Below are 22243 nucleotides of genomic sequence, written 5' to 3'. Positions count from 1 at the left end.
CTTCAGCACTGTAAAGGACTTAATGTGGTCTGACTGGTTGGTCTCCTTCTCCCTCAGCAGGCAGATGAGACTCTAAATTTCGAGGAGCAGATTCTGGAAGCAGCCAAGTCCATCGCTGCAGCCACCAGTGCTTTGGTGAAATCCGCCTCAGCTGCCCAGAGAGAGCTGGTGGCTCAAGGAAAAGTGGGCTCCATTCCTGCAAACGCTGTGGACGATGGACAGTGGTCCCAGGGCCTCATCTCTGCTGTAAGTATGGATAACCATTGAAAACAGGGTGTATTCAAAGGTACAACAACATCCTTCATATCTACTTCCTCTGTTCTTCTTCCCAGGCGCGTATGGTTGCAGCTGCTACAAGCAACTTGTGCGAGGCAGCCAATGCCTCGGTGCAAGGCCACGCCAGCGAGGAGAAGCTCATCTCCTCGGCCAAACAGGTGGCGGCGTCTACTGCCCAGCTGCTGGTGGCCTGCAAGGTGAAAGCTGACCAGGACTCTGAGGCCATGAGGAGACTACAGGTGATGCCAAAAATAGACCAGTCTGACACTGAACACTTCTAAGCAGATACTGAGGGGTCCAGACTTCTAAATGGGAAAAACAAACTATTACCTGTATATTTTCACTTTCTTAAAAAATAAATATTATTTTTTACAAACCTATACCCATTTACATGCACTCTAAAAATCCGATTTCTGGATTGGATTATTCAAGTGATCCTGTGAACAGCATAATATCGTATGCATTATCGGATAACAGCAGTAAAGTGATTATGAAAAATCTGATTAACACACCTGGATTTATCCCCAATATTCCTAAATCTTTGTATTTATATACCTATTAATCTGATTTATTTCATTTTTTTACATCTGCACATGTGTAAAAACAAATTGTAGAAAACAGTGATGTTGTCAAATGATAGCAGAGGACAGTAACAGGGAGTTCATTACATTCTCTCAAAGAAATCTGATAATGGGCTGAAACATGAAACCAAGGATTTTTCAATTATCACATTTCTGAAGTGTATATTAACGTGTCAGATCTGATTCTCACCTAATTAGTCCCAGTTATTGGATATTTATGGTCATGTAAATGGGCTCAGTATGAATGACCTCCAACATCGCAAATCCATACTGATAATTAACTGTTTATGTTGAATAAAAAATGCCAAAGATGCAGATCGCTGAGGAGTGATTTTCAGGTGTAATACCAATATGCAGCCAAATATTAATCAACTTTAATGCTAGTATGCAGTGTTGTAATTTATGGAAAAAGCTTGCACTGGGTTGTGTTGTCAGCACTTAATTCTAATAATGATCGGAAAGATATATTTCTGAAGTATTTGGGACCCACAGGTTAAATAAACACATTTTAGTTGGTAAGTCACTCTTTAAGTTTTGTTATTTTTTTACTTCAATACAGGAAGAAAATATGCTACCTATTAATATCCTGAGATCCAGATGAGAATCTTTGGTAGTTGATGGCCTCTAACATGACTTTAGAGAGTATTTGTTTGCTAGTTTTTCAGATTTCTGCAGTGAGTTAAAATGGTACTGATTTTCGTAAGTGTTCTGTCCATTTTCTTGTTGTTCTCAGTGGATGTTTTGTCTTTACAGATTGCTGGGAATGCTGTGAAGAAGGCATCAGACAACTTAGTGCGAGCAGCTCAGAAAGCAGCATTTGACAAAGCAGATGAAGACAATGTGGTGGTCAAGACAAAGTTTGTTGGTGGAATAGCACAGGTAAGTCTGGCGGCACTGAACACAGGGTTCCTGTGTGGTCATAAAAAATCTCAAAAGTTTTGAATTTACAAATCTGCATTTAATACCTTAAAAAACGTCTTTAAAAGATATTAAATTTGATATGATAGGTCTTAAATTATGTTGCAATAAACTGCCATAAATGTGTTTAAATGTGCAAACTGCAAAGAAAGTAACGTTATTCTACTCAGTTCCATCCATTCCAGCTTGACAACTTATACTGAAATTTGGAACCAGTTGTTGCTAACTTTACCCCAGTGAGAAATGACTCGGAACGGTGGGAATCAATGCGTTGGATTAAATAAATATATTTTCCTAAATTTTAGGAGTCACAAATTTTTGCCAGTTTTGCCGTAAAGTAGGCATTAAATTCTGTACTATGTAGTCTTAAAAATCTCTTAAAAGTCTTAAATTTAACTTGTAGAAACCTCTAGGAACCCTGTGAACATTAACTTTAACACTGAAGTTAGAAAAGCCAGGTAGCACATCATAAAGCACATCAAAAAAATGTTCCAAGTTATCTAACATTCATCAAGTATCAGATTTGAGAAAAGTGTTTCCTGTTCATCCAGATCATTGCAGCCCAGGAGGAGATGCTTAGAAAGGAGAGAGAGCTGGAAGAAGCCAGGAAGAAACTGGCTCAGATCAGACAGCAGCAGTACAAGTTCCTGCCCAGCGAACTACGAGAGGACAACAATTAAATTCACAAGAAGCCGTGACGGCTGCCTGAGCTGGTGCAAGAAGCTCATCTGTGTTCATCTAAAAATTAGTGTCCTTTTACTGACACACAGGTATATGGTCGACAGCGACATTAGTATATATGTGACCGATTGAACAGGTAATGCCCAAATCTGCAGTGAACATCACTGACTGAGCCCCACATGGAAAGGTCTCCAAGTCAACTTATACAATGAAATACAACTCTGTGAAACAGACTACTGTCAGAAAACAACATAAAGATTGTGGTGAAAAGACTGAAGAACTGCTTTTTGTCCCTGGGTTTAGCATTGACTGATGTAATCTGAGACAGAATGTGACCGGCTTGGACAAACCGTACAGCGCACATGCTCCCAAGCCATAGTTTCTCTCTTTTTGTTTTACAAGTTGCAGCTCTAGTTCATAAACTCTTAAGATGAAGAATTGATTGTATTGCTAATGTCATGTCCTATAGTCGTTTAACTGCAATGTCACACAGACAGCAAAAGAATACTCAGCTCGGTACTTGGATATTGTACGAATGTGGGCCTTCATGCTGTGTGGAATGTGTTCACATCCAGTTTGGCACCTTAATATCTGTCTGACTCATGTAAATCACATGACTGTCTCAACATGAACTGATTGGTCATTAACCCTAATATGAAAGATGGTAGGATTTTTGCATATTAGTGTTTCTTGGACCATATTGTATGGATAATGAACAGTTGTTCTTGCATCTTCCTGCCGTGTGAACAGTGATTTAAGGATCTCTAAGCTTTTATTCTTTCTTTTTTCAATGCTGAAATGTGTTGGCTCTACATGCAAAATGACTGTCATATGAAGATGCAACAGTTCTACATGTCTGTCTAAGCCCTTTATATAGGTGTCCTTAAGTGCAGCTGCTAAGACTCGAATAGAATGTTTTACATTATATTGCCAAGTGAACGCTTTTCTGCGTAGGACACTATATTACCATGAGAAGGAATATTTATTACTCCTGAGTATTTTTAGCTGAGAGGGCTCTCTTATTTACTACCACTGGCAGAGTCTACGATGGCTTCAGGCAGGAGAACCTATCAAATATCTTCCCATTCCCTGTTCCCTCAGACATCTTTTTAGTTCTCAACATTTCAGGTATTAAGGCCTACATAGAGTATAGACAGAACTTGAATATGATGCAATAACATAGATGGTGCTTCAGGGGGCGATATTGGTTTCCTTTACACCATGTGAACTTCAAGTAATAATCCAGGAGATAATACAGTATGATTAAAGTTTTTTTTTTTTGCTTTCAATACATGATAAATTATTCGAGGCTGATTGGAATTTTCCATGTTGTCACAGAAATGAAAAATACCTGGGACAAATACCTCAGACTCTGAATGCCCTGCAGTGCCCCTTTTTGGGCTTTTGCACTTTGTGCTTCACTCAGTGGCAACTCATCTCAATCGATTTACCTTTAACCCCACCCCTAATGAATCTCTGTCCCACCGAGAATCAGTGGTTTCCAGCAATACTCACTCACTGCCAGGGATTATTTCAAGTGAATTCACCTTAAGCTTAAGAAATTTGGGAGGCAGAAACAAAAACTCAAATCTGAAAATCACTTAGCAATAATCTGATTCGAACAGATTTGTAAGATTTAGGGTTAGCTCTAAGGTCCTTTTGAGGTAATTGAAGAGACGGTAAAGTGACTGCTACACTAAACCTTTTTTCTTTCTTATTTGTCAGTCTTTGAAGTTAAGGGTGCTCTGTGCGATTTTACTGAATATACAACTTGCTGCAATAGATGAACCTTATGTTTACGGAGTTGAATTGTACGTGTGTTTGGTTCCCTTGTCTTACTCTATGGGCTGTGTTTCAATATTAAACTACAGTATGTTGTAACATTAGGTCCTGCTGTGAAAATGCATGGCTTTGTGCTTCAGATGCATCTGTTTATACGGTGACAGAATTACACTTTTTAAGGATGCACTGAGGGATTCTGACCTCCACATACAGTACAGACAGTATACCATACCTGCTAAATACACAATGATAATCATCAGGGTTTATTTTTTAAGGGTTGGGTATGAAATTCTGAGGTGTTTTTCTGGCATTGTATTTTGTGTGTGGGTTGGGGTGGGGAGGAGGGGGTGGAAGTTGGGGGTGGGGGGTGGGGGGTGGGGGGGGTGTCACTGCTCATCAGTCTGTAGTGTTATTATTAGTGCCTTAGTCTGTAGCCCATACAATGTCTGGTCTGCTCAAGTGACGGCTTCACCTTATCTCGGTCCGTTGAAGGTACTGGGCCAATTGTTGGAAACGTAGGTCAGTGTCTGTATGTTTCTGACATTTGTGGTTCCATTTGTTAACATACTGTTCCTCTAAGTCCTGAAGTAACTGCATCCCCTTCTATCTTTCTCTTCTCCCTTTGCCACATACAAGGCCTTTTGGGGGATGACAGAGGAGCCGTCTGCCAGTAACAAAATGTGTTGCTGTTAAAAATGTACCATCAGTACATATATATATATATATATAAATATATATAAGTGTGTATATTATATATATTAACACATTTTTGTACTGCATTCCATGGGCATGCACCACAGTGCTTCTAAACTCCGACAGCCTGGAGATATGAGTCTGTCACCTGCTTTATTGTATGTTATGGATTCACAGAAATTTTATGAATGGGCTTTTTTCATGTTCTTTTAAGCCTCTATGAAAACTAAATGTGATAAGAACATTTCGATATATCTGTCACCATTAAGATGTCGTGGCACATTTCAATGATGTGGAGTAACTGAAGTGTTCTGTATGTTTTACCCCAAACAGAAATATGATCATGAAGTACTACAATAAAGATAAGTGAAAACATACTACATAAAAGATATTTATCTGGCCTCAGTAAAACTATTTTTTGTATTCACTGAAAATAAAGCATTTCAATGTAACGTTGTTATAAACTGTCTCTTTTTTTTTAGTTATATTTCATTATCTATATTTTTAAGATATGAAGACTTTTCCTCATTTATCCCCTAAGGACTCTAAGCTATTTCTGTGCTAACTTCCAAGTGGAATTTTACTCTAACATTTCTTAAGTATTTTATCACCATATTTTTTTTTATTATTCTTTGCATTCTCTATTTTTCAGTGAAAATCAGATATTTTCATATATTTAATTCACACATCATGTAGATGTTCATAAAAGCTCAGAGTAAATTTAAAGGTTATTAGAACAAAACAGTGAAAACTGAAGAAAAAGCAACTTTTTCAGGAAAATATATCATTAAATAAAAGTAAAAACAATTGTCTACAACCACCGTCATTTTTCAAGCTACATGGGTTTTACTGGTGAATCATTGTTGCAGAAAATGACTGTTTCTTTGTTCACTACGGAGCCCCTGAGCGTCCAAGTGAGTCATATCTGTTGCTACTAAACTGCATTTTAGCTGAATTATTCACATGTATTGAAAGGATTAGTGGATCAACAGTTATTAAACCTTTTAGATCAGTAGATGCTTTGGTTCACTGGATGCTTTTTAGGGCTTTGAGGGTCAAGAGCAGAATTATATTATAAAGCAGGGATACTCAACATGAGGCCAGTGGGCCAAACCAAGCCAATGAAAGGCTGTTTTTTTTTTGTTTTTTATTTATTTTTTTTTTTTTTATAAAATGGAGGTGCATCTACTAAATGCAATAAAATATGATTTTTCTGTCTTACAGACCTACTGTTAATTCTTGTACCAAGTTTATAACTTAGTTAAGTTGAGAAGAAATTTAAAGAATGGTAAATTTGCACAGTTTTTTTCTTTCTCGTTAAAAATTGTTTATTAACCGACCTTTGACCTCCTGTCATTTTACTAGTTGCCCCTGGGAAAACAAGTCAAATATCCCCATTACTGACATGTAAATTTCCTCATAAATCACAGTACTTTGGAATAACTGTATTGAAAGTATCTGTCAACATAATGACAGAATTACTTGTGTAAGTTTGAACAGTTTTCATCTATTTAGGATCACACTAGTTCAGATGTAGACACATAGAACCACAGTGAGACCAGAGAACATGTAGTGTTCTGTGAAGAACAGGGGGATTTCTGGCAAGCGAACAAGGTCTCTTTAAGTGTCTCTGTCAGTTTAGTGTCAGAACAAGATGGTATTTCTGAGTCAGCACTAAACCTGAAGCTATATTCAGTTGAGGCTATGAACTGAGACCTGTGCTAAATTTGTCCGGCACTAAAATTTGAGGAGGCAATGTCAATTACAGTGTCACAGCTGCTCCAAGCACCCTTTTTAAACTGGGAATCCATTTTCTTGAATATTCACTTAAAATGAGTTACTAATCCTGCCTCTGTCCTCACTTTCCTGAGTAACTTGAACTTAAAACTGAAGAAGCATTTTACATCCTGGACTCCTTCTGAATCTGACTGTCTAGGCCAAGAAGGAGACTGTAAAAGCCACTGTGTCCTAGAGCTTGAGTTAAGGATTGAATTTAATGTGTACAGGCAGCTGATAGAAGACAGCTCATCCATTATTTTTATGTCCTAAATCTAATTATAATAAAAGTCAAAAAGCGTGTACAGTTACTGATGACTGCAGCAAGCTACATACCGACATTAGAGGTTTCATCTACTTAAGACTGTAGTTTTACTATAATATTACTGGACTGGACTTGTAGGCGCCACTGCACAAACACGTTTTGGTTTTTCATTATTTCATCACTGCTTAATTGATAATCTTTTTCCTGTCAATATAAGGATCAGCATCATGTCGTGCTGTTAGCTATGTTATTCCATGGATGGAAAATGACACATCAATGACATTGTTCGGAGCCAAGGAGCTGTGATCCTACACACACACACACACACACACACACACACACACATGCAGCACAGTGGCCGAACACACTCATCACACTGTTATTTTTACATGACCTCACATATGAACACCTCCTATGAAGATCTTGATTATATTGAATCACAGCATGTGAATGTGTGTACAGTGACAGACAGTCTGACTCCTGCATGACTTCAGCAGTATTCGCTTCAAAACTTTTAATTATTGAGGAGGAAGTGAGACATTCCAGTCTAGACACTAACTATGAAATCATCCCCATACTCCCAGTTTTGTCTTGGAACAGTTCTACCAGCTGCCTTTACACATCTATGACAAAGCTTTTTAGAGAACACTATGTTTTATTTGTGGTCTGCAGCATTAATGTTTGGCCAAAATGTTCTTTTTTAAAAAAAAAAAAAATATTGGTCTGCTTTGTGACAAAAAGCATTCAGTTAACTCCATCCAGATCTCTGACATATTAACCACAATTCAGATTTATGAACACCTCAAATATAAATCACTAATGCATGAGCAGATAATGGTCACAAATGAAACAGTTTCCTAAATCTTGAATCTTCCTCAATGACAATTCATCATTGTTAGAAGGCTGTGCACCCATACATTCTCCGCATGATTCTGGAAATACTGCAGGATATTTCAATGACAGCACCTGTCTATCTTATAGCTTTACCTCATAGTGAAACTTTCTCCCTTTCTGCTGCACAGTATAAAAAAAATGCAGCAATGTGAAGCATACACAGCTGCAAACCAGATTTAGACACTTTGGTTTAAGATCAAATAAATGTGTGTGTCATAGGCAAATATGAACACTAAAACAGGATTTATTTCTTATATTTTATTGTATTTGTTTATTTTTATTTTATTGGTTTATTTAATAGGGACCATGCATATTTATCAACATTGCTGTATAAAAAATACACCCTTGTAAATATGCCAAAATTAGTAAAAATAACTGTTTCATCTGCAGTCCTTAGGCAGGTCACAGAAGCAAGACATAAAACAGCTAACATTAATACATCACTTGTTTGCTATAAATTAAAAATTTAAAAATACTCTTAATAATGATGATATGGACATCATCAAAACAAACAAACAAACAAAAAAACAAATAGACATTGGATGATCACAGGGGCATTAACCAATACATTCACCTCTATATTTACATACAACTTAACAGAAAAAGTGTATGAAATGTATGTCAATTAAAAGGGAGTGCATCTGTGTTTGTGTATATCTGTCATTCACACTGACCAATCAATGATCTTTTGGTGCTTTTAACATGAGTGACTGACAAAATGAGCGAGACATTTCAATAATCAACAATAGACAAATCAATCATCCAAAGCTGGAACGTCTTTACTTTGAAATTCCCACTTTATGTTTCTGCATTCCCTGTTGATTTGCAGTGGATAGGTGGTAATAAAAGGAGATTTAGTACTCACTAGACAATGGCTTTGAAGAAGAAGCTGGCAAAAATCTCAAATTAGTTCAAATAACTTTTAAATATATTTCTACACAAAAGAACGATTGTATATTTTGTCCCCTGGTGATTTTTTTTTTTTTTTTGTTACAGTCAGTGTGAACAGGATCAGAGACTACAGCGAGCAGAATCTGTTTCATGGTTCATTTGCACATACTGCTGTAAGACAGTCTGGAAATATAAGAACCTATACCTTGAATGAATGCAAATAAGACAGGATGATAAATACTGAATGAAAGTAAATCATTAATAGTTGGACAGATTTATTGTGATGATGTTCACGTCCCTGTCTGTCCTGGGTGCTAGGGTGACATGGATTGCTCCATGAGCCTCTGTGATCTCTGTATATGACCGGTATGCTGGGCTGGCTGCTACACAGTCCACAAAACACATGGCAGGATGACAACATAACGACAGCTGAGTGCCTTAAAAAGACCCAAAGGAAAGACCACCAATGGATGAAGAATATGAGTCAAAAACTGAAAAAATGGATTGGCAATTTGAAGCTAAAACAATGCATTTTAAATTTTAAATAACATTGTCTTTCTCAGCTGTTTAGCATAGAAGAGTTTTTACTTTATTTCTGGTGTCAAATAAATTTAACTTCCAAGTCAGTGGAAGTGAATGTGCAGGCTGAAGGGCTGAGGTGGCCAAGAAATTGAAAAAAATCGAAAGCCCCTTTTATAATTCTCCAACTCTGTAAAAAAAAAAAAAAAGGGGGGGGGGGGAAAGAAAAGAAAAAAGCTAGAAGAGGTGTGGCTTTGGGGCCACAGACAGAGTCAAGCAGGTGCTCCCTCCTTCTCTCCTGGTAGTAAGATTCCTAAAATATGCACTCAACAAAACATGAGTAAAACTGTTTGGGACAAGAGAAGATAACATGAGTTATCAGAGTGACGAGTTATCAATCTGTGGTTTTCATTGGCTTATGGACAAGATGACCGGGTTCGTATAGTGTTACATAATAAACGTGTGTGTCTGTTAAGAGTATTTTCAACATGTTTTTTTACACTATGGGTTAATTTTACCTGTTAATTTACATTTAAGAGTCTTTACACTCTTTTTTTTCTGCATGGAGTCTAATTTCCCAAAATGCAAGAAAATGAATTATTCTAACTAATAGTAAGGTCTTACTCAACCCTCCTCATGTTGACCCCAGGTCGACTGTGACAGCTGCGTCTGTGCCAGTGGCCCTGTGAACTTATGGTGGAGGCACACAGAGGGGGGCTATCGAAATGCCAAAGCTTCTGTATCTTTCACTGTGCACACCACTATGTAGTGTCCACTGTGGCACATCTGAGATATAACTCTCAGGCATGTATTAGCTGCAAGAGAAGTCAGACAAGCTCGATGATGTACCTCTACAGAGAGTAAAGCCTATCTGATAGCACCTCGGATGTTAAACTATGCTTTGAGGGAGCTGGTGAAATGATCCCTGGAAGACAAACAAGCCGTACTGGCTAACATGACACCCCTCAGAGGCAGAAAAACTTTCACAGGGGCTTATCCAATAGGATAGATTTGCTTTGCATGGATAACACTGATGAACTGGGGTCTGTGATAAGCCATTCTGGTGCTGATCTCCACTGAGGTGTCTGAACTAACTGTTTTACTTCAAATAAAAATGATAAAATTCAACCATGTCACTATATGCAGCTTTAAACTTCACTATCACACAGCTTTAAGATATCACTCCTTGGTCATGTGACCATTTGTGATTTGCCTGGTGCTTACCTGTAGTTTCTGGGTTATCTTTCAGGATGATAATTAGGTCATCATTATCACCATGTTTCTCCCAAATAACCCCTACTACATCTTTGAGTCCTGACACTCTACTTCCTGCCTGTCACTTGGAGGGTGTTAGAAATAGGAGAGGACGTCTTGGTGTGAAGGAGGAGTGACTCTCCTGACGTCCATACCCCTTGTATAGTCATAGAAGCTGTCAAATGTCGTGAAAGAGCGAATCACTGACGAGAAACAGAAAAAAGACGGGGCCCGCGTTGGCAAGCAGCAGCAGTTGTTTCCAAAAAAGTATTGGGTATCCAGTAACTGCCCAGCCAAAATACATATTTGACTCACTACAGCCCAGGCGAGCTCGCACTCCAGCTTGGCGTTCAGTGTGGTTCGGACGCTCCGATCCTTTGATTCAGTTTCTTTTGTTTGTGGTCTGTGAGGACACCCCCCAACACTAAGCAGCCATGGATGCCATCAAGAAGAAGATGCAGATGCTCAAGCTCGACAAGGAAAATGCCTTGGACAGAGCAGAGCAGGCCGAGTCAGACAAGAAGGCAGCCGAGGACAGAAGCAAACAGGTCGGCATCCAGTGTGACTCACACTCTGGCGCTTTTACGCACGGATGCGCTTGGCACGGTGCGCCTGGCGCTGCATGTCTAGTCACTTTTCATTCTGGATTAACGCGTGTATTTTCATAGGAATAGTGGATGTCTTTATGATCAAATACATTTTCTTTTTAGCTTATTTTGCTATAAATTTGGAACTGCTTGAAGGTGACAGAGGAAAATCAATCAGTCAATTATTATTGTTATTATTTTATTTCTATAGTGCCAAATCATAACAAAAGTTATCTCATGACACTTTGCATATAGATCTAGTCGAACCAGACTCTCAAGCCAATTTACAGAACCTTATAGAATTCTCCAGGAGCAAACACTTGAAAACGCATTTATTGGTTTTAACTGGGCCTTTAAAGATGCACCACTCACTGTATAAATCATTAATGCACATACTATCAGATGTTCTGTGATGATGCTGTTTGTCTGCATGGAACTAAACACAGTGTGTATTTTCTGTCCTCCAGCTTGAGGATGACCTGGTGGCACTGCAGAAGAAGCTGAAGGCAACTGAGGATGAGTTGGACAAGTACTCTGAGGCCCTGAAGGATGCCCAGGAGAAACTGGAGCTCGCTGAGAAGAAAGCCACAGATGTGAGTTGGGGCACCGACTCGGGGTTCGACTGGTGGAGACGCACCGGTGTGACGCCGGTTCCCCTCTCTCTGACCTTGGACCACCCCTGGGCTCCATTTAGGATAACCAAATACTAACACCCAGAACGCATCTCCAATAGTGATTTAATTATGCAACAATCGATTGCAGGAGACTTTAGGGCAGTATATGAATCTATGGATGGTTAAATTTAGCCCAGGTGCTGTATATGGTAAGGTCCCAGCTTACTGGCTCAGCAGTGCATTCCACAGCCATTTGGACGAATCTTAGGCCAGTGTAGGGTTTCAGTCGAGCCTTTTACAAGCATATTTGGCCCGTAAAATCCTTGACAGATTTGTGGTCGTGCTGGTTTCAGTTGGCACTCTAGCTGCAGTGATGTCCAAGTCCGATTAAATTACCGGTTTATTGACTATGTCTAACGTTACGCCAATTATTTCTAACGCGTGACGTCACAAGCAGCAGCGACGACGTAAAGTATAACAACAGAACGTAAATATTTTAATACAATTAAGTAGCATGAAATAACATAAGACTGACAACTTTAGAGTCAATGGAGGAACTTTATTAAGTGACTGATTGATAGAGACATTAGAATAGATAATGAAGAATATGATTAAATAAGATAAATAATGAATAGACAAGATACATAACAAATTAGGCCTGGACAGTGGGAGATGGCTAGAACAGCTGAATAATAATAATGATAATAATAATAATAATAATAATAATAATAATAATAATAATAATAATAATAAATGGAAATAAGATCAGAATCATAATATGGGTGAGTGCAATATCCAAATTACAGAATTTGCATTTTTTTTCCCTAAAGGTAAATGTGTCATAACATAGCATTATAATGAAGCCTTATTATATGACTGCAAGTCATCACAAGTAAGTTTTCTTTGCGTTTTGTCCAAACTTAGTGGCTTTTCTACAAGGTGTGTGTCAGCAGTAATAAAATATATTGTGAAACAAATGTGTGACAACTAAGAATAAGAATAAGCATAAGCATAAGCATAAGAATAAGAATAAGAATAAGAATAAGAATAAGAATAAGAATAAGAATACGAATAAGGATAAGGATACAAATAAGAATATGAATAAGAATAAAAATATGAGGAAGGATACAAATAGGAATAAGAATATGAATAAGAAGAAGGCAAGGCAGGTTTATTTATATAGCACATTTCATGTGCAAGACAATTCAAAGTGCTTTACATAAAACATTAAAAGCATTACAGCAGAAGCAAGACATGAGAGAAACAAACAAACAAACAAACAAACCAAACCAAAACAAAACAAAATCAGATAAATAGATAAAACAGATAAAAACTTTAAGCTTAAAAGAATAAAAACTATTCAAATGCAGCTGAGAACAGGTGGGTCTAAGACTAAGAATAAGAACACAAGTAAGTATAAGAATAAGAACAAGAATAATAGAATAGAATAATACTATACCAGTCTCGCACTTGTTAGAAAAAAACTTCAATACGTTCACAGACTAAATCCCAGGAAATATCGACCTGATGCAAGTTCAGAAGATTGCTCTACTGGGATCACAACAAACACTTAAAATCATCATCATCATCATCATCATCATCATCATCATCATCATCATCATCATCATCATCATCATCCCCTTAAACTTACTTATACGTGTAAACAGTTGTGTTTTAGTATTGTTGACTCCAGACTGTGATGTTTGGGGCTGTGATTTTGACAGGGTTAGCCCAATTTACCGCCAGGGGATGCACTCAAAACAATATACAATCCAATTTCATGTTTAGCCTCCAAAAGTTAAAAAAAAAATGTTGGAACTCGTGTTTATAATGTTGTGAAAAAACATTTGGTATTTTTAATTGTTTTTAATTCATTTTATAATTAGAATTATTTTCTGCGTAAAATCGGTTACTTCCGGGTTGATGGCACGTCCCAATCCTCATCAACGGTTGATTAAAGGCGTTGGGGGCAGGGATCAAAGACGCCGCATCTCCCTGCGTGTACGTCTGAGTGGAGGTAGCCTGTACTCAGCCCAGCAAAACTAGCTTAGCTCAGATAAATAGCGCAAAAATGGCCGGTGGGAGCTCTCTGGAAGCTGTAAAGAAGAAAATTAAGTCGTTGCAGGAGCAGGCCGATGTGGCGGAGGAACGGGCGGCGTCTTTACAGCGGGACCTGAACGTGGAGAGGAGCGCGAGGGAAGCAGTAAGCCGATGCTAATGATTTAAGGCAATTAGTCCCCAGGCTGGCGACGGCATTAGGCGTAAATCTGGTCAAAAAGCGTGGCTGCGAGGCCCGGTCAGCGGCGGTTTGGGCTCAAATAGAGCCAGGTAACAGGTAGATGTGTTGGAAATGATCCCACCGTGGGATGTACGCCAACGACTGTTGGATGAAACGACACCACCCGGTAATAAACAAACAAAACAAACAAACAGCGGTGTAACAAGTAAGCTAATGTTACAGCAGCACAAAACCATCTTCTGTTCAACTCCAGCTAGTAGCAACACAAGGTAGCACTGTTTTCCTCTTAAATAATACGACTGTAGCATCTCTGGTACTATTCTGTTTATAGAAAAAGAATCATTAGACGAAGGGAAATTCAGGATTTAGCTTGTAGAGAGTAAACATAGTTCATAAATATAGTCTGTCTTTATTATGTATATGAGTAGCATATGTTAGGTGAAGTCCTCTATTAGATTAAAGAAAAATGCTTGATCCTCTCACTGGGAATGGTCCTGACCCATCCTATACATGCAAGGAGCCTACTCTGGGTGGGGATGTGTGATTTTCAGGATGATGTTCCAAACAGTATGAGCTGATGTGATTGTGTTGTTTTGTTCACTTAGGCTGAGGGTGATGTAGCTTCCCTGAACAGACGTATCCAGCTGGTTGAGGAGGAGTTGGACCGTGCTCAGGAGCGTCTGGCCACAGCCCTGACCAAGCTGGAGGAGGCTGAGAAGGCTGCTGATGAGAGTGAGAGGTGGGTACCACACCAGGAAAACACATCCCTGCTTCATAAACAGTGGCCTATCTGTTATTCTATCCATGTGGCCTCTTTGAATCAGGTCTTTACTATGACAGAACCACTCATCAATTGCAAGAATATGACTAAAATAAGTGAAAGGATGTTCTTACAAATAAAAAAATGCTTTTTTGCATTCTAGTGGTTACGTTAAAACAGAATGTCTTTCACACAAATGTATAAACAAATTTATGGGTAAATCACAGATCCTTTAGACACCTGCAGTACTTCAGAATCTCATTACATCCCTCAGTGCTGCCCCCCATGGCTGGAAGTTGTATTGCAAGACTATTCAGAAAATACTGGAGTTTAAATGATGAAAAGTGATGCTTAGCTTAATATCATCTTGAAATAATCACAAATCATCAAAATAGTTTTAGGTCTTATAGAAGACAACAGGTGCTTTTTTGTAAACTCTACTAGAGTGAACTATCCTTCATACTCCAGCTGATGTATATTGGTGTGTGATTGTGATCCTTATGATTACTGACCCGATCATGCTATTATCTTTCCCTCAGAGGCATGAAGGTCATTGAGAACAGGGCAATGAAGGACGAGGAGAAGATGGAACTGCAGGAGATCCAGCTGAAGGAGGCCAAACACATTGCTGAGGAGGCTGACCGCAAATATGAGGAGGTGAATTTTCTCAGCTGTTCACAGCACTTCAAACCGTGAACGCTGTGAGCATTTCAGAGTCTTTTATTAAAGTGCAACAGCTGACATCTTGTGTCAAGGCAGCAGAGAACACATTTCTTTACCAAAAATACTTGTGTAATTACTACAGACACATGAATATTGGCAAAATTAGTGCAAGGATTGGATTTAATCGTGCATTATTGTAATCAAATCACACCAAACTTTGTATGCTTTAACTCCAGGTGGCCCGTAAACTGGTGATTATTGAGAGTGACTTGGAACGTACAGAGGAGCGTGCTGAGCTGTCTGAGGGGTAAGAAAATTATTTTTCCAGTAATCTTTCACTTCAGATTTGGACTGTCTCATTCATGTCTCTAAAGAATGTCAACAAGCCAAATTTACACCCCATCAAGCAGTCTTGTCCTATAATATTCCTTTGCAATTGATCTTCTTTTGCACCTGTCTTTTTCCTGTCTGCGGTATCTTCACACATATTCCCTACTTGTTCCACCAAACAATAAATCATCAGCAAATGCTCAGAGCTTGAGGAGGAGCTGAAAACTGTGCAGAACAACCTGAAGTCTCTGGAGGCTCAGGCAGAGAAGGTAGGATGGCTGACCAAACAGATTCTTTGCAAATTCTCCACATTATCCACAGTCTTTTTTTTTTTTTTTGGCTTTGATAGTTGCCATCTGTGATTAATGCTGTTCTATGTATGTAACCACAGTACTCACAGAAGGAGGACAAATACGAGGAGGAGATCAAGGTCCTGACAGACAAGCTGAAGGAGGTGAGCTTACAAGACCAATGGCAGTTTGACTACCCTACAATATATACATCCTTCTGAAGCTATTATTTTTAGTCTACACTTTATTCCGTATAGGCATTTTATTTATTAGGTAATTAAGTTTGTTACAAATAGGTTTTTAGTTTGTCTTGACAATACTTTTGTAGCTTAAACACTTTGCCATCACCACAGTAAAGCACTTCTAATATTATGCTAATGTTTGTTTTTGTCCCACTCAGGCTGAGACTCGTGCTGAGTTTGCTGAGAGATCAGTCGCCAAGCTTGAGAAGACCATTGATGATCTGGAGGGTATGAGTCTTTTCCCTTTAATCTTTAAACATTTGTGCAGTTTGTCACAATTATCACAAAATGTATTGGCTAACTTTGTTAAAGGCGCAATATTGATTGACCAGTCAACACAGAAGATTAAGATTGTTAAAGCTTATTGGTGTCTCCTCAGTGACTTCGTGTTTATTGTAAGTCTAATTTTCTCTAATTTCTCAAAGGGGCAACTGTGAAAAAAAACATTTGCCTATGTTTATACACCTGTCTGTTAAATTGGCCTCAGGGTAGCGCTGTGGATCATGCAAAGCAGCGATCCACAGAAGCTGTTGGGTTATCATTCATATTGGCAATGGCGTTTCTCACCATCGTGCTGTTTCACACTCTACTGTAGTGACCGTTCAAGGCCACATAGTCCTGAGCAGTCCTCAGGGTCACAGAACATGTGAGACAGTTTCTCTGTGACTCCTCCGGAATCTGACACAACATCAGCAGCTGTTACATGTGCCCTTCCTATTTCTGTCCTGCTTTTTTCAGTTTCTCTATTTGTGTTATCCGTTGCCTTCTGTTCTTTTGACTCTATTATTTTTCTTTTGTCTTGTTGTTTTATTTCCAATCCTTCACTGCCACTTCATTTTACTATAACCACACAATAGATGAGCTGTATGCCCAGAAACTGAAGTACAAGGCCATCAGCGAGGAGCTGGACCACGCCCTCAACGACATGACTTCCATGTAATTCACCACATGCTTTTGTCTGTGCTGTGCCTTAGTCTTTGCCTCCTCTAACCACTCATCCAGCGTACCATAGCTCCCTCTTGTGGCATGATTGAGTGCAGTGATTTTTACTTGGTTAAATTAAACATGGGTAGGGGTCCTCTTCAGTGTTTGCCTTTCATTAACTACATGAACTAGAGTAATTTGTGGCTAATGTCTTAGGCTAGATCTGACATTTGGATAACTACTAACAGCCTTTACAAATAGTGCCAGGTTTTTTTTGTTACTACGCCAACATGGTTTCATTAATCGTCATCATTTTCTATAGGTTACCTTTCATAGTTCTGCATCCTTAGTTGCCTGTGTGGGGCTGCGTGTCATTTACCTTTCATTTTTTCCTTTATTTCTCTCTCCGACATCTGTTTTTCTGTCTTTTCACAGCTAAACTTTTACACTCATTCACCCCAGAAGCCAGCCGCTGGTTGAGCGTCATCATCTCTCTCCTGTGCAGCTCCGCCCAACTTTCTTTCTCCTCTGTCTCTGTATTTCTTTACTGCCCTGCTACTACTGCACATTGGGTGATGGCTGCCACCATTCATGTGTATATCTCTCATGCACATCTTTGAGCCGTGTTACTTTCTGTAAAATAAACATTCTTACATCAATGTCAGCCCTTCCCCCTTTCTCCTGCCATGTTTCTTCATTTTCATTTGTCCCATCTTTTTTGATTTGTGTCTTAAATGTGTTTAATTTATTGTCGAGTAGCTTTTTGAATAAACTCTGAAGCTCCTCTCCCATTCACTGTTCCTTTTTCTGTTTGAGAGGACTTGCTTTGTTTAATAGTGCTTCTGGAGTACAGACTGATTTATTGCCATATAATAAAGTAGTGCCCACACTAGGAAAAAGAAGTCATCACAGGTTACAAGCTTTGTTATTTTACAGGCTCTTTTCTGAACCTTGACTGCAAGATTGGATTAAAAAGTACGATTTTAAAGCTATGATGGAGCAGAGAATTTTTCAACTGGATATTACTGATAAAGTGTGTTGATCTTAAGGGTCTGTGGCCTCCTTTTCAGGGAACTTGTATTGAAGAAGTTTAGTTGTGAAACTGTGATATCTCTTGCATATTATTTTGACTGAATATGCATCAATTACTGATAAGCTTTCAAGTTTCTTAAAGTGTTCAGTGTTAGTGATGCAAACAGACTACATGAAAGCTCACAGTACCAATTACAATATCCAATTCTTTCTGCTCTAAATAACAGGGACAAATAGGGTTTGTGACATTTTGAGACATTTTGGAAATGTGAACAACTGATATTGTATTAACCTGCTATGTTCAGAGGTCGTCAGATAAAAGGCTTGTGTACAGGACTAACATTTGTTTTGGGATTTACATAGAATCAGCCGTGTGTCTTTGGTACTAACCTCCTTTCTGTCTCTTTCCATTTTCTCTTACCTGCTTTCTGACTGTCAAGACCATCTATACAAGCAGCTTGAGAAAAACCGTCTTCTGACCAATGAACTGAGAGTAGCCTTAAATGAGGCATAAACTCAAACAGCCTTTTGTATACTTTAACCCCTCCAAATCCTAAATGACTAGGCAATGTTGTCATTTATAATGTGTCATGGACACAAATCTCCAACCAAGAAATGCTCAACAAAGATAAAACTGTATAATATTCACAAAATGCATGCAAACTGTGGTTTCTGGTGGAAGGTCAGACATCAGTCTGAAACATTTTGGAATGGGTTTGGTATTTTTTCTTGGTTATTATCAGGGCTGTAGTGCATTTGTTGTATTGGCATTTGCTTGGTGCAGTTGGTTACTTTAGCAGGGAATGGACAAGTGTAGTCACAGCAAGGTCAACTTTGTAATTTGGGAAAAAGTAATTGCTGTCTCAGAAGTTTCAAACCCCACACCAAGGCCTTAGATATGAGCAGTGAACAAATCTACCAAATTAACAGCTTAGTAATACAGGACAAGGAGAAGAGCGTTCAGTTTGGTGTATCTCAGTGATGGGAGAGGTGACAATGTAGCAGTTACTTCTGCTGTAAAACAAATATAACAATGTGCCTTTCTGAACTACTGCAATTCTCCACTTACTAGACTCTCTTTGGTTCAACATAAAAACACTGACCTGTAACAGCAAATAAAGTTTAAGAGTAATGCTATCAAGAGGATTGATTAGTTTCTTTTATGTTTATCTAGTAAAAGTGTAATGTTTTTTATTGACCTTTCTGTAGCAATCTTAGAGTGATGTTGGATGTTATGGTCCATTAGCATAAATAAATAATGCAGACTAATTCATTTCGGTCCATTTGTCTCATAAATCCTTCTCACACAGTGGTTGGTACAGCCCTGATTATAGCCTGAGTATTGTATTTAAAGAATGATAGTTTGTAGTAACCCACATGGTATTGGAGAAGAGGATTGTACTAACTTAACATTAACACCTGTTATGGGGAAATGAAATGCAGAACCAAAATCCCTCACTTCAAGAGGTTTTTAACATTATCAACATATATCTAACATATCGAACAATAACATACTGGGATGATGCTCTGTCTGTTTTATGTCCTGTGCTGTTATTTTATGATTTTAACAGATGCGATGCTATATTAACAGATAAACTGACACGTGCTAAAGAAGAGAGCCTGAGCGTAAAGCAGACGCTGGATCAGACTCTAATGGAGATGATTAACATTTGACCCAGCTCTGTCCCCCACCTCCTTATCTTCTCTGAGCATGGCTGCCTCCTGTACACTGTGCAGCCGCTGCAGATAATGTGGGCCTTTGTGTTTGTGTGTCTCTTCGACCTCGTCATCAAGAAAAAAACAAGCTTAACACAAGGTAGCACAAATGGTTCATCTGCACTGTTTCCACACTGTACTCAAACAGCAGGTAAAACTCACTGTTTGTCTTTAATAGGTTTACATGTATATGTTGGGAGATTTTGCACTTTTTTGGGAAGAGTACTGCACATAATCATCATGAACAAAGCCATACGTTAAGCCAAGGTTATATAAAAGGGACTTTTATTGTGTGTATTTTTGTACAGTCGCCTGTGTCCTTGTTTTCTGTGTTAACATTTGTTCAGTGTTGGTAAAGCATACTTCCAGTTTAGCAGAGAAGGAATTGTTATCACAGTCACTTGAATGTACTGTAATATGTCCAGCTAAATGAAAAATGTTTGCACATTGTACTTACTTTTCTGTTAAATGTATAAATTTTTTTTCATGAGAACTGATTTGGTTGATTGTTTTTGTGTGGTCTCCCATTTTTAAAATGTAAAAATCATGAATAAATGGTAAAATGAAGTGTCATACTCTGAAAGTCTGGTATTATTGTTATTATGTTTGTAGTGTAGTTGGATGAGGCCAAGATGACAGGAATACTCAGCCTTTTAGTTTTTTTTTTTTTTTTCCCCAAAATTGTACAATATATCAGTTCTGTGGGCCCAAAGCTGTAGAGCCCTGGTCCTCATTCCTGGTCCTTGAGAGCCACTGTTCTGCATGTTTTAGATGTATCCCTCTTCCAGCACACCTGACAGTCGTTATTGAGCTTCTGCAGAGCTTTACATGATAGGCTTGTCATTTGAATCAGGTGTGTAGGAAGAGGGATACATCTAAAACATGCAGGATAGTGGCTGTCGAGAACCAGGAATGAGGACCAGGGCTGTAGAGGATCCAAACTTGCCTTATTTTTGAGAGGATGACAGATATTAGGTCTGAAAACACAATTTTTTTGATTAATTTTTTTTTTAGGAAAAGTCTGAATCGTACAAAAAATTTACCACTAATCAACTTTTTGGGGTTTTGACTGACACAATATACAACAGGTAGAAAACATGTACAGAATATAGTGATGTTTTGTTTCTTATATTTGCAGTTCTACTATTTAAACACGATAGTACTCACTTGTACTAGTGGAGGATGTACCATTCTTTTGCCCATTTCAAGGATGTGTTTTTGTGGATCCACAGGACTGTTTCTGTACCCACAATCTGCACAAGTCTTGAAAAAGAGCTGACTCCAACCGCAAAAACATCCTCAAAGAAAAATGGAGAAAGGATTCCTTCATCAGTGCAAAACGCATATAAACATAATTATCAGCCTAGCATGTTAGATGAGACAAGTTTATCTACATTCTATAGAGCAAGGCACACACAAAGGCAGTTCAACAGTGCCTCTAAATAACTAGAACATCCAGAGCTAAATAAAATAAGAGGAAATAGAAATATGAGGAAAAGAAGCATATAAAATTGTAATAACAGGATTAATATATTTAAAGAAGTTTTTTAAATGATTAATAGAGGAAATGATAAACCTGATTTTAATATCAGTTACTCATACAGTATAATTAGAATGAACTAAGATTAAATCATAGACACATAACGCATAGATAAATATCTACCTTTGTAATAACTAAGTTTGTTTTATGTTGCAGGAGACCACATAGATGCTACCTCCCCTTAATACACTTGTATTTATTATGTAATGTAATGTATTAATTACATTTCTACTAAACACTATGGTCATGTGTGCCAATATGTGTGAGAGAGACTTTTTCTGCTCTCGTTAAACTGTTCCAGTTATGAGGGAAGTGATCAGAATGAAGGACTCTGGTCTAGTCTGCACAGGAAGTGATGACCAAGGAAGGATCCTTGAGATTGAGAAACAGTCACTGAATTACAAGTAGAAGTCCTGCATTAAAAACTTCTGCAATACAAGTATCAACATCACAGTATACTTACAGTGTAGGAATTGCTGTGTGAAAAGTACAGTTTTCTTTCAAAATGTGTAAAAAAAAAAAAAGAAAAATAAGAAAAAGTGAATTACAATGCCTCATAACTGCTCATTACTTATTAATGACTTATGCACTTGGTTGTGTTACACCTCTGCTTTTGCAAACCAATAAAGACACCACATTTGGAGCTGAAGATCTTGACTAACCGGCAAAGACCTCTAATGTCTCCAGTCACATTTGCCCATTAAATCAATGCATTCCCTAAGGAGTAGATATTAGTAGTATAAATCCCTGAACTGAAATTTGTCCATTTTTATAAA

General features: G+C 38.2%; 2 protein-coding genes across 9 annotated transcripts in view; both read left to right on the top strand.

The window, feature by feature from the left end:
* The window catches only part of tln2a (talin 2a), a 115759-nt gene extending 111422 nt beyond the window's left edge, over nt 1-4337 (top strand). The window contains exons 56-59 of one of the 2 annotated variants that reach the window (XM_030161254.1): nt 58-246; nt 333-515; nt 1611-1736; nt 2327-4337. In XM_030161254.1, the coding sequence (XP_030017114.1) occupies nt 58-246; nt 333-515; nt 1611-1736; nt 2327-2455 (627 nt within the window). In that variant the 3' untranslated portion in view covers nt 2456-4337. The remainder of the gene's footprint in view (nt 1-57; nt 247-332; nt 516-1610; nt 1737-2326) is intronic. The other variant, XM_030161263.1, reaches the window with a different exon arrangement.
* Nucleotides 4338-10872: 6535 nt separating this feature from the next.
* On the top strand, nt 10873-20424 carry LOC115412957 (tropomyosin alpha-1 chain-like). 7 transcript variants are annotated; one of them, XM_030125649.1, is made up of 10 exons: nt 10877-11078; nt 11585-11710; nt 14576-14709; nt 15270-15387; nt 15630-15700; nt 15917-15992; nt 16115-16177; nt 16414-16483; nt 17113-17191; nt 17615-17970. In XM_030125649.1, the coding sequence occupies exons 1-10, from the start codon at nt 10965-10967 to the stop codon at nt 17616-17618; spliced, it is 855 nt and encodes a 284-aa protein (XP_029981509.1). In that variant the 5' UTR covers nt 10877-10964; the 3' UTR covers nt 17619-17970. The 7 variants fall into 7 exon arrangements, with proteins under 7 accessions (XP_029981527.1, XP_029981536.1, XP_029981518.1 ...); XM_030125667.1 differs by lacking the exons at nt 17113-17191; nt 17615-17970 and adding an exon at nt 19803-20424 and having other exon boundaries at nt 10873-11078; XM_030125676.1 differs by lacking the exons at nt 17113-17191; nt 17615-17970 and adding an exon at nt 18652-20424 and having other exon boundaries at nt 10874-11078.
* Nucleotides 20425-22243: the final 1819 nt, after the last annotated feature.

Source organism: Sphaeramia orbicularis, chromosome 3, assembly GCF_902148855.1.
Source record: "Sphaeramia orbicularis chromosome 3, fSphaOr1.1, whole genome shotgun sequence".
NCBI lineage: Eukaryota > Metazoa > Chordata > Actinopteri > Kurtiformes > Apogonidae > Sphaeramia > Sphaeramia orbicularis.
The sequence above is the reverse complement of the archived record's forward strand: the minus strand, read 5'-3'. Positions and strand labels throughout refer to the sequence as shown.